At 39.5% G+C, this 13,350-nt stretch overlaps 1 protein-coding gene across 1 annotated transcript in view; it reads right to left on the reverse strand.

Moving 5' to 3' along the window:
- Window positions 1-12,237, reverse strand: part of tbc1d1 (TBC1 (tre-2/USP6, BUB2, cdc16) domain family, member 1) — a 61,366-nt gene extending 49,129 nt beyond the window's left edge. Inside the window, exons 1-3 of the mRNA XM_080859477.1 lie at window positions 12,166-12,237; window positions 11,184-11,286; window positions 10,309-10,716 (exon numbers count right to left, since the gene is read on the reverse strand). Of these exons, the coding sequence (XP_080715603.1) occupies window positions 10,309-10,716; window positions 11,184-11,252 (477 nt within the window). The 5' untranslated portion in view covers window positions 11,253-11,286; window positions 12,166-12,237. The remainder of the gene's footprint in view (window positions 1-10,308; window positions 10,717-11,183; window positions 11,287-12,165) is intronic.
- Window positions 12,238-13,350: the final 1,113 nt, after the last annotated feature.

The following is a 13,350-nucleotide window of genomic DNA, read 5'->3' on the forward strand; positions in this document are numbered from 1 at the left end:
TATTGGACAAAAGCGACACATTTTGTCGTAGTATGCAGTATAACATTTGCATCAAATGCTTTGTAAGTCGTTTTGGGCAAAAACAGCAAATACTTTTCACTTAAACTTAAAAGCTTTCTTTGAAATCTTTGATGGCCCAATGAAATCAAATAAAAATCATTAGAGGCCTGTTAGCATTTGTGTCCAGTCATACCGGTACCAGTCACGTCATAAAGGCTGAGAGAGCACCCCCCTATGCACCTGACTGCTTTAGTGGTCCCTCCCTGCTTAAAAACAAGAAAAGAAAAACCAGAATGATTCACAGTACAAAGGGGCTTTGGGGACATTTTGACAACAAGTTATGCATTGTGGAAACCCAGTGAACCTTTATTCCACATTAAAAAGGAGCATGTGATTACAGCTATGGTTAAGACCATCTGAAACAATCAAATGCATTGTTTCAAGTACAAGTCACAAGTCACTTTCTCCCCGACACTCTCACCTTAGTCTGAAGAATGGATGCATGTCTCAATACTATGTAAGACAACCAAGGCTCAACTCTTTGGCCATTAAGATATGTCTGTGCTAAATAGCTTCCTCTCTTCCCTCTTTCTGGATATCTGAGCCTGCCTGTGGGCTTCGGTCTCTGATGTCATCAAAATGTCCTACTTCAAATACCCAGTAGGCCTAAGTGTGTAAATACTGGCCAAGCCCAAACACTGACCTGCTGAGGTACCATCAAGATAAGCTTTTCATAGTCAATGTAGTCTTGACTAAACTGCGGCCAAAAGGGCTACATGTAAATTACAACAAATATTGTTCACAATTAATCCCCAAGATTACCATTGCAAATTAATTGAGGAATACAAACTCTAACCAAATCAAGCAGTTCTCAATTTACTTCATTGCAGCTTTAATGATAGATGAAACCAAGAAAAGTAGACTACTTTCATTTGTTGGTGGTGCTTTCTGCAACAATTTGAAACAAAACGGTTCCCAAAACCACAAAGATCTAGATGGAACGATAACTAAAACAATATCCACCCTTAAGAGACTGACGGGACACATTTCACTACGACATTCACACCCTTCTTCCTGGTTGAATAACTCACAGAGTACTCATTGCCTGGAAATGAATCACCTATCAAAGGTAATGGCAGTACTTTCCAATGATTACTGGAAGTCCTAGTTGCAGCTGCTCATTTGTGCAACAAAGTTGACAAAACAGAAGGGAGGAGGGGAGTAGAAGTGAGAATCAAGCAGACCCATGTATGCAGCATACACTCAAGGACGAAAGATTGATAGAGGATAGAAATGGAGAGAGTAGCCACCACTCAAACTACTAGTTGCAGAATAACTTAGTGGGTGTACAGTGCGCTCATAGGGTTACCACTATGAGCAAAAGAAGAGCTATGGAGGTAGAAAGCTATGTCTATGATGGCATTCAATTACATTATTTACAGGTATATCATTGGCACTCTAAGATTCTTTTTAATTAAGAGTGCATTAAAATAAAATGCATTATTATTATAATTAAATAGGCTGCAAAAAATATGTATGATATACAAAGTGTGCATAACAGTTTGGTGTGAATGGGCAGCTGTAAGCAGAGGGTTTCTGCAAGTACATCAGGTGGAAAAACTATAGCAGCATTCCACCATAGTCTAGAGTAGGAGGGGGAGAAAAGAGACAACTATGTATCCATCTCCATACCCATGACCCGTGTTTGAATTACACGTCACAGTAAAAAGCAAAACTTGAGCTTTAAAATAATGCAAAGTGATGTTTTCATCAAGACAAGAAAAACACAGCTAAACATTATGAAAACAAATATTTGAAATGACTGAACACTGAAGAGAGGTTTTTTTTTTAACCTTCATGTGAAATACTGCCTCCAACAATAAGCTTCCGAAATTCCGAAAAGAGACCAACCCCCCGTCACATCCTCTTCTAATCTCTCTCTCTCTCTCTCTTTCTCTCTTTTTTTCTCTCTCTCTCTCTCCCTCTCTCTTTCTCTCTCACACATAGTCTCATGATTACACTATGACTTCACAACTTTTTACAGAGGCTGCACACATCATGACAAAAACACCTTAACAGTGAGTAATGTTAACAGTAAACACCTCAACAGTGAGTTAGTTATAGAACATGGTCTTTGTCACACAGAGGAATGCTTGTAATGTCAGGCTGGTCAGAAGCAGCAAGTAAACAGAGGCAACCAGGGGTGGGGAGGGAGGGGGGGGGGGGTGGAGGGGGGGGGGGACATGACTGCTGGTGATATACATAGTCTGACCCCTTCTTTTTGGCTACGTTCACATGACGTTATTGGGTATGTTCACATGATGGTACGGAAGTAAACACAGACCTCTGAGGTCAGCGTTTACAGTTCCACGTAGGCTAGACGTTGATGTGCATTATGGACGCCAGCACATTTGTGAGCAGATGACAACAACGTCTAGGATGAGGAGAAAGACACATTTTTAACAAGAGCAATCCGAGATTTCTGACCTCCAGCAAGGAGGTACACAAATCCGGATCCAGATGTTCCCACTGGCCACTGCTATGAAAAAAAACATATCTGAGTCACATGAGCAAAAAAAAAAAAAAACTGGGACATTTAGCCTGAAGTCCGAATGTGAGCATAGACTCACACCAGGTCTAGCCCTGAATGAGACTGTAGCAAGTGGAGAGCAGTGTCACCTTCCAGTGCAACACATTATTGTTCTGCTCTGCAACTTGCAACTAAAATTTCAATATGGTGTGGCTGTATTTAAGAGTGAAAAAAAAAAACTTCAAACAAGACTTCCTACTTGCCGATTATGATTGGCACCTATGGTAGCCTACCCAAGTTTGACATGGGATCTTACAAGTCGTGTTACAGCTTGCAGAAAATTGAATAACATCCAGCAACCTTCATTAAAAATAGATTTATATAACTTGTTACAATCAAAATAGATAAAAGACATCATTAACAGGAAGGGGTCTGAATTGTACCGTCTAACTTCTGGATTTTTTTTGCTTTTGAGAATCAGACATGGTAAGAGGCAGATGCTGCAAGACTGCATTAATTTATCTTCTGAGTGAAGGTCAGAACGTTAACTACAAATATGATCTGCGTACACCTTGGCTAAAGAGTGAAAAGGCAACACAAGGCTCCATAGACTTCTTCACCCAAGGTAGGAAGAATTCAGCAATGAACAGACTAAGACGCTCATAACTTTGCTCACACTAAAATCAAGGGCTGCTTAATATCCCACTGACTGTCCAATATAAACACTCCTCGCTAATTTTCCATAACATCAATTATGTCGTTAGAGAGTGTAGTTCTGACATCGTCGCTATCTTTTACCTTGCTGACGAAACGAAAACGCGTAGTTGCATTAGCTAAATTGTTGAAATCTGTGTCCCCATAAGATAGGCTAACTTCCAAAAATTCCAATAGTTACCCTGTTAATCTTTGCTGACATTTCGCTAAAGTTAGATTGCTTTGAATCGTTAGCATGAAGTCGGACAACAAGCTCCGGGTTCTGACAGCAATGTGACAATGAAACTGGAAAACAATGTTCACAGCTGTATGACAAGGATGACACACAATGAATCAACACTGTTCCTAAACTAACTTAGTGTAAGTTGGCCTTATTTCCGAAAACATGATCATATTAGCTACCTAGCATAACTTAATACAGTAGCTAAGTTAGCCCTAAATTAGCCCTAAAACATAATGGAACCGCCCGACAGAAGTAGGCTAACATTAAATACTCACGGCTTGTTGCTCTATTTTGTCATCTTTGCGCCGTAAGTTAAACCTTAGGAGCCGAGCTTTCATCCCTTCTGTTAGGGACATTTCCTCAAGAGCGATGTCCACCGTTTAGTTTGCATTCAATTCTAAATTCAAACACTTTTCTGTCTCCTCCCATGCCATTCAGATCCTCGAGCACTAAGTTTCAGTGACCCGTTGTTCCTCATCCAATAGCATGTGAGACGCAGCCAGACTGTGCATGAGAAGGGTCAGAAGAGGGAAGTCGGGAGTGGTGGAAATGTTGGTTGAAGTAGGCCTACTAGGTGAATTAAACTTTTCGATACCCCTCTCACATGGTAAACACAATTCCCTCAAAGAACACCCAAAAGCTAGATCCAGATTTTTTGCTGAGGAAGGTTCCAAACTGAGTTAAATGACCCAGAGTGGCAGCCATCATAAGAGCTGGTTGAATTCTCTAAAAACTTAGAAATACTTAGTATGTCATGTTACATTGCACACTGCACACTCACTTTTGCACTCCTGCCCTGCATTTAGCGTTTTACCTTCTAATTTGCTTTTTTTTATATACATTTTTTATATATATATATTTTATCCTAAATACTGTGTTTTATCTGATGTGTAGTACTTAGTGGGTTTTTATGTTTTATGTGTAATACTTTGTGTTTGTATGTTTTATGTTCACTGTACGCACCTATACACCAGAGCAAATACCAGGTAGGTGTAAACCTACTTGGCAATAAATACTTTTCTGATTCTGATTCTGAAAGGTGCTTCAATGCTTTCTTTCCTATCTCTTCAGCGCAGGATACACTGGACCATCCTTTTTTCAAAGGGAAAGGAGATAGCACTGCCCCACAATTCCTTGCCGCAGCAACAACAACCCAATCAACATGACCCATGTCAATAACATCTGCCTTCACATAATTAGTAGCCTATTGTAAGTGCAGTAGGATTCTCTTGGCACTGCGGTTGTCTTTTCCTAAGTCCTTCTGAATCCTACTTAACATATTTCCTTCTCCTCATGATGTTCCATCGAGTTCAAGGAAAAGAGATTGGAAAAATCGATAGGATTAGCCTAAGAATAGTTCCATGACCATCTCAGAATTTTCATTTATTTTCTTTCCTAGACCCACGTCCTTTTGTTTATGGCGGATTAGCATTTTTGCCAGTTCTGGTTTAAAGTAGAAAATCCCTATGAGAGATTGAATGCGGTTTTGGAAAATAATGCCCATGGTAGTTAAAGAGCTGCTTGAGAGACCACACATTTGATTCTGCTCAGTGAAATGCACGTTGTCTCCATAAACACTTTAGACCCATCTCTAAAATGGTTGCTGTCCCTTTTGTAAGAGCTGAAAAATAACACATTACAAAGCAAGTCAATAAGCTAATGCTTCCCACCTTATTTTGCAAGAACCCATTCAACTTTTTCACCTGTCTTTACACATCCAGAATCCTTTTCAGTCCGGTTGAGATGATAGTGGACTTCAGGAGGAGCCCCCTATCACTGCCCCCCCTCACCATACTGAACTGCACTGTGTCTGCTTTGGAATCCTTCAGGTTTCTGGGTTCCACAATCTCCCAGAACCTGAAGTGGGAGCCAAAAATCAGATCAGTCATCAAAAAGGCCCAGCAGAGGATGTACTTCCTGCGCCATCTCAGGAAGTACAACCTGCCTCAGGAGCTGCTGATCCACTTTTACACTGCAGTCATTGAGTCTGTTCTCTGCACATTGATCACTGTCTGGTTTGGATCGGCCACTAAACTGGACAGGAACAGACTACAACGGAGAGTCAGGTCAGCAGAAATGATCATTGGTGCCGACCTGCCCACCATCTAGGAAACGGGCAGGGAAAATAATTGCAGATCCCTCACACCCTGGACATAATCTGTTCCAGCTCCTCCCCTCTGGCAGGCGCTACAGATCCCTGCACACCAAAACCACCAGACACAGGAACAGTTTTTTCCCCCTTGTCATCACTCTAATGAACCAGCCAGCCAGCCCAGCGCCAGCAATGAACAGTTGACAATTTATTATTATATTATCTCCCCAGGTACGTACTGCATATTATATTTATTTATTTGATCCTAAACTGTTGTGATATACTGCATATTTTTAGTTTAAGTAAATTGACAGCAACTAAACATCAAAACAAATTCCTTGAATATGAAAATGTACTTGATTCTGATTCTGATTCTGATATTTCCAAAGGGATTTTTGTCTGTGGAACCAGGAAGCGTTAAGATGCTTACACTAAAAACGACAAACTTCCAGTCAACTTCCACACTCAAACGTCCTTCATGACATCACACTTAGAACGATTTTTGGGGCACAAGCTGAAAGCATGTAAACACGTTACGTGACTCCACAATTAGATCTGATTTGCTGATGTGTTGTGACTGGTAATCTTTTACAGCTAACCCAGCTAATTATATGACCATACAGCACTTCACCATTCTGTAAGAGCTCACCAAAAAGTTATGTACTCCTATTCACTTACATGGGGCAAAATAAATAAAAAAAATCAGAAATACAACGAGGCCCCCCTGGTGGCCGTGGCCCTGGGCAACTGCCCGGTTTGCCCATCCATCCGTTTCGTGATCATTTGTGCCAGCCTGCTCTTAGGCTATCAGGACAGGTGTATACCTGAACATTTCACTTATCTTGGGTACCTATTAAACAGTTATTGTATTTGTCAGTGTATTAATTGTAAGGAAAAGTCTTTAAGGTGTATGGCAACACTATTATCGCGTCTGTGTGATAGGTTGGATTCGAGGTTCCAGACGAAATGTATCTTATTGTTCTCTGCATCCACGGAGGACTGTAAATTAATTGATATGTCCATAATACCAGCCACCCTTTGAAAGGACCCAGATGCAAGGACAGACAGGACGCTACTTATTTTGATGAGGATCAGCAGAGAATGTGGATGATGAGGCTACTGTGAACTTAAAAAATGGAATAAAAAAATTCAATTCAATTCAAGTGTAGCTACTCCACTACGAGTTGGTTGCTATGAGACAAGTATGGACTGTTCAATTACAAACCAAAACGACAGCCACATACAAGTGTAATTTTCTATCTGGTTTGTGCTGCAAGTCTAAATATAATCAACTGGCTAACTTAGTTTAGCAGTATTGGTGTTAGCTTGTTATCTTGTGAGTTCTGCGTGTAGGTCTACATTATGTTTATGATTGCCATAAGGGTCATATTATTTACCCCATTCATTTTAAATGGGAAAATAAGCCATTCAAAATGAATTGTGTCTGTAATCCTTAAAAACATTAACAAAATTGAAATGGTGCTCTTTCACCAGTTGAAGTGGTCAAATCATTCAACCTTTCGCTACTTGGAGCTGCATATTTTGCTTGCACCCCCGATGATCACTGCTTGGACCCCGATGGTCGCTGCTTGCGACTATACTTGTTGTGTATGGTGTACATCCCTGTCCTGTCAATACTTGTAGGCCTATATATAGCATTTACTCTACATTGAGTATTGTTTTCAAACATATTCTTGCCCTCAACTAATAATCCTACATTTTATATAGACGTGCATGCAACTTTGTAAATAAATGGCAAATACAGTATAGTTATACAATTCTCATATTGTTGCTTATTTGTGCATGTCAATTTCACAAAATCCTCAAATTTAGCACAATAATGTATCTGTTATAAAGTCACAATCATCCTTATATTAACCAGACAGGTCACAAAATAGCAGAACGTAACTCACAGGTACCGCTTTACACCCAATCAGTGTACAGACGCCACCTCCACAAACTATAGTTCCTTGAACTTTCACTTAGACAACACATTTTTAAGTCTATAGTTGCCAGAAATGTAATCGTTCAAGATAACAGACTTTTGGAAAATATCTATTTCATTTAATTCTTGTTTATTCTCTCACTTTACGCAGCGGTCATATTATACACAGCTATGTTGAACACCTAGTTTCACTGTGTTGTGCTTTTATTTGATCACATTATATCACTTTTAATCTTTTTATTCAACCCATACTATCTATATGGCCTACCTTTCAATCAGACACATATTACTAATTTAAATTAAACACACAGGACCTTTTTAATTGCTTCATCACCTTACATGTAAGCTGATTCACAGATCGAAAAGAGTTCTGAGCTCAAATCCCCCATTCTGACAACACCTTTACCAAAGCCTAACTGGATTCTTTTTCTAGCATGATCTAGTGGAAGGTGGAAGTATGCAATCTCCTCAACTCTGGAACTGCATATCTGTGGTGCCGTTGGTTGCAGGTGGTGATAAGGTAGCCATCAGTTGCAGCTTTGTTATGTCATTAACAACAAGTAATGAAGCAGGTTTTATAGAAATAAGATCTGATTGTTTTTATTTCCAGTTACTTTGTGTCCTTCAAATTCCTTAATCATTAAGAAAGCCTAGCAAGGATGAAGCCCTGTAGCCCTGTTTGAAAAAAATATAGATGCAAAACATATATATATATACATATATATATATATATAATGTAATAGGATTAACAATCTGTTCTAAATGTGCTCATGAAAGACCAAAGAAAAACTCTTGACAAGTGATATCATATACAGTGAAAAAGCTATAGGCTACAATGAAAAAGCTATAGGCTAATTATAACCCTGTGTGACTACGATCTGCCATCAAACACGTGTACCTTTATTCACCTAACCACGACTACAATTTGCCATCAAACACGTGCACCTTTATTCACCTAACCACGACTACAATCTGCCATCAAACACGTGTACCTTTATTCACCTAACCACCAATCTGCCATCAAACATGTGCACCTTTATTCACCTAACCACGACTACAATCTGCCATCAAACACGTGCACCTTTATTCACCTAACCACGACTACAATCTGCCATCAAACACGTGCACCTTTATTCACCTAACCACCAATCTGCCATCAAACACGTGCACCTTTATTCACCTAACCACCCACATCTGCCATCAAACACGTGCACCTTTATTCACCTAACCACCAATCTGCCATCAAACAGGTGCACCTTTATTCACCTAACCACCAATCTGCCATCAAACACGTAGTTTTTTCCGCAGATATTATGCAGTTGCCAGATTGCTTTAGTTTTTTCCGTAGATATTATGCTAGCACTAATATTATTTCACAATCAAAGATATGAGCTGTCCGTCAAACCTTTATCACAACAGCCATAATGCTATTATACATGAGCACATGCAACGATTATAAAGGATTTTAAAAATCAAACTGCTAAGAGTAAAAATAACCTGTGATAAAGAAATTACTGTAAACGGCTTCTTGTTTCACTAGAGGTATGGCTCTGACTAACAAAAGGCAGAAAATGCCTGAAACAGGAACAAACTTGACTGACACATCACCACCCACGCACATGCATGCACAAAAATAGACTTTTCTTTCATTGTATTTGTGGTCTTCCGTCGGTCAAAGAGATCTGCAAAATGACTAATTTGTGTGACAGATGAGTAAACCATAAGAATTGATGCAGAGCAAATGACCAGATAACTAAATGGAATTTTAAAGCCACTATTACCTTGAAAGCATTATGAAGTCTGAACATTAAATAAACACACGTTGAACTTCACTTTTGGAATACCACTTTATCCTTGTTTAACCTTGACTCCTCTTGGCTTGGCAGTTCATACCCAGACACACTCGTAACCATACATCTTTCTCTTAATCTCTATACCTGTGTATTAATATCTACAGATGCAGACAACATTGATGGTACCCTTCCGTTAAAGGAAGAAAAACCCACAATTTTCACTGAACTAATGAAAATCCAACAGAATAATACAAAAAAGAAAACTAATGACTAACTGGCCTGGATAAAAATGATGTCTGTACTAGAATCCAAATAAAGCCAATAACATAAAAACAGGGTGACAAGATGTGAAAACACAAGATCTTAGAGTTGACATTCACACCACACAAAGTGGATACACCAAACACTTGGTTTACTGTAAACCTTATGTTAACAATACACTGCATGCATGTTATTCACTGGACAGACTGTCACATGCACGCTCTAATTCTGGTCCAAAAAAAGTCTTGAAATACCTACAATGCCATGCTGTGATCCAAAAGATCAGACGCTAAATAAAAGAAATAAACATGATACTCCAGTTTCACTCCAGCTGCGATACACACACACACACACACACACACACACACACACACACACACACACACACACACACACACACACACACACACACAGCTGAAGCTGTGTTAATTATGGTGCCCACATGTCATTGCATTCTAATCTAAGATCTCTGAACTATGACTCTGCACACACAACAAATACTATGGAGGTCAAATACAACCGCACACAAGCACTACCCCTCTTTTGACAGCTCTACCAGAAGTTACTGCAACACATTGCATTACTTTTTGTGAAAGAAAAGAAGGGTTGTAAATTCTGTTTCATTTATCCAGAATGTGGGGTGTTTCTTCCATTCATAAATTGAAACTCAAACACAACTTCGACCAAAAAAAAACAATATACTTATTGATAGTTTAATTTTCCTTTCCACTCCCTCCCCGTTGTCCTCACCTTAAGATGATCTTCACAGTGGAAGACGTAGCAGGCCGCACGCGCCTCCTGTCTCGCAAGGCAGCAGAAGTAACTGGGATCCTGGCTGTTGTGGATCAGCTTAGTGATTTGATGTGGTTGATGCTGCCACAGGACTGCATGCTGCAGTGGATCCCATGGTTTGCCGGGGCCTGCCATGTCAAGAACACACCTCACGGAGGTAGCGGTTATGCGGAGCACAACTGGTTGGTCCATCATTGGTGATCCTGGGGATCCTGGACATGTTGACCGATCTCTCTCTGCAGGCTGTGGCTTCCTTATTTCAGCAAGGATCCAAGGCAACATGGACATGGTGGTGAGAGGGTGGACAGGGAGTGAGCCCACCAGGCACAGGTGGTACTGGACTTCTTCTGCATCTTCAGTCTCAACCTGTGCAGACAAAGAGGCACACATTGCTCCGTGAATCTTTACATACCCAATCACTGCAGCACGGATTTTTAAAGGATTTCCCACAATTGTTATTGTGGGTTGCACTTTTTCTATTTCCACAACAAATGCAAAGTCATGCATTACTTAACTCAAAATCATAGCAATTTTAACCACAATTTTGAAAATTCCCACAGCAAAGGAGAAAGTGATATGGCATCTCTATCAACTATAAAGGATGCCATCTAACTTTTCAAACCTAAGACTAAAGATATATTTGATTGAAAACAGCAATGAAGCTTTTGAGCATCAAATTGAAAACCAAATCATACAGATCTAAATCACATTTCTTGTGTCTGGTGGTATTCCATCTCATCCTAAATAAGTGACTTATTTTAAGAAAAAAGATAGAAATGGCAAATGCCAAACTTTTCTGAAGATGGGCGAATTCCATTGTATTCCAGTCTCACCTGGGTCAACGCAGAGACAACACGGGATGAATTGTTCTGCCTGTTGACTTTGAAGCAAATTCCCTCCATGATTTCTCAGCTCATAGGATAACTGTCAGCATGTCTATAACAACATGTGAGTCCAAAGAGAGACAAGTTAGAAATGTGCTCACATCAGAAGGCTTTAATTTAAACTAAAAGCATGTAAGGGTGAAAACATGACTACAGCAGCAGTCTGCTTGAGGTGCATGGGGTCATCGGTGGGTTAGGAAGGGCATCTTGGACTATGTGGACAGCATTTATTTTGGTTCATACGTCCCACAGGTCAGGACACCAGATGAAGTGCCTGTTCTACGCTATCAACATGCTGTCAGGGTCTGCAGGAAGAGCAACCCTACATATAGGCACACACACACACACACACACACACACACAGTGTAAACACAAAGTTATTTAGCAGGTTTTTTGTTTTGTTTTACATTTCTTAGAATTTCAGAGGAACTCTTTCTGTAACCTCATTAAACCATTAGGGCTATTATTTTCTGTTCATAATTTCTGTTATAGCCCATCATCTGAGCTGTCTTTAAGAGCTAAATTAATTTAACCAAGTAGCTCTTAATCCACTGAAGATATGTATTCTTAAACAACGTTTGTTGGTGTTCAATACATATCTTCAGTGGATTAAGAGCTACTTGGTTAAATGAATGCATTGTTTTCATTGTCAAAATGAATGTTTTTACCGCTACAGTAATATGTAAAAATGTGCATCACCATGTTGTCATCCAAATTAAAGTTGTGTCGATTTTGGTGTCGTAAATATCAACCGGTATTTATCTAATTTATGAGTTTAAAACTGTGAAGAACTTCGGGATCTGTAGCAGTTTTCCTTGTGAGGCAATACTCTATTGGCTATCTGTAAAAGTGTATCTATTATCCTTAGAAAGGGATAGTTTCTTCAGCTTCCTATATCTTTGCCAAAGATAATAAAGCTCCCGTAGCCTACCTTTTTCTTTAGTAGTCTTTTTGTTTTGCTGTCCTCCCTCTTGCGCCATGGAGCAGGTGTAGGAGTTCAAGGGCACGCGAATGCTCCTTCAGAGCCTAGGGCTACTTCAAAATTACGTTCTCCACGCCCTCCCCTCCCCAAACACAACACATGGGTAACGACTCACTCGGATTGGCAGAATAAAAATAACTCGAGGCAATGGGAGAAGGCTTTCAATAGATGGCTTGGCCATACAGATTTTCTGCACATGGCCTTGATCTGGTCGAGTAACACTGCTTATCGTCCAGTGAATTGTCCTATAATTTTGTATCCGGACGTAGCCTTACATTAGATTATCACGATTTTTCTGTAATCGAACTCATAACCAATTGAGGATAAATAAAACAGTAGGCCTTCTGGTTAATAATTATGTGTTTATTAGCCTATAGGCAGCATTTTTCTGAAGAGGGAAAAGCAAGTCTTAAACGACTAAAATAAGCGATTATTTGTGTCATAATCATTCTTTTTTAGTAGCCAATGCTTGTTTCAGGTCAGAACACCTAGTTCTTCGTATGGGAATCAGACACCGCAAGGAATTAAATTGACTCAATTGGGGCAAATAGCCAAGGTCAATCCATAATCCATAAAGTACTGATCTTGCACCTGTTGGTGATTGCACATGAATACAACTACCACTAGGCGGCAGCATTAGCCTCGTCCTCAAAGAATATTATGCGAATATTATCAAGGAATATATATTGTCCTCAATTTGATTCGTCAATAAAAATTTCTAGACACTTAGACAGCAATTTTAAATTCTTGGGAGTATATGGAATGGCTTTGATTTGAAACCTGTTCATAAGCTAAGCTTCTTGTGAAATGCATGTAAATATGTCTGGAATGCATCTTGTGATATTACTTCTGGTGCCATGAATTTAAACAAATAAAACAGCATATAACAACATAAGAATGCTGGAATTCTGCTGGTGATAAAATGGAAATTCTACCTGAGATAATTTATCAAACTGCAAAACAAAAGCAAACTAAAAGCGAGTCTATATCAACCATTCATTATCAGTTGGCAAAGTTACGAAATCCTGAATTGATGTGTATACCTTCATGAATATAGGTAACTACACAACCATAATCTAGCATTATACCTACTGGCACATAATTCATGTTCATTCCCAAGAGACTGCTCATACA

Source organism: Sprattus sprattus, assembly GCF_963457725.1.
Source record: "Sprattus sprattus genome assembly, chromosome: 20".
Taxonomy (NCBI): Eukaryota; Metazoa; Chordata; class Actinopteri; order Clupeiformes; family Clupeidae; genus Sprattus; species Sprattus sprattus.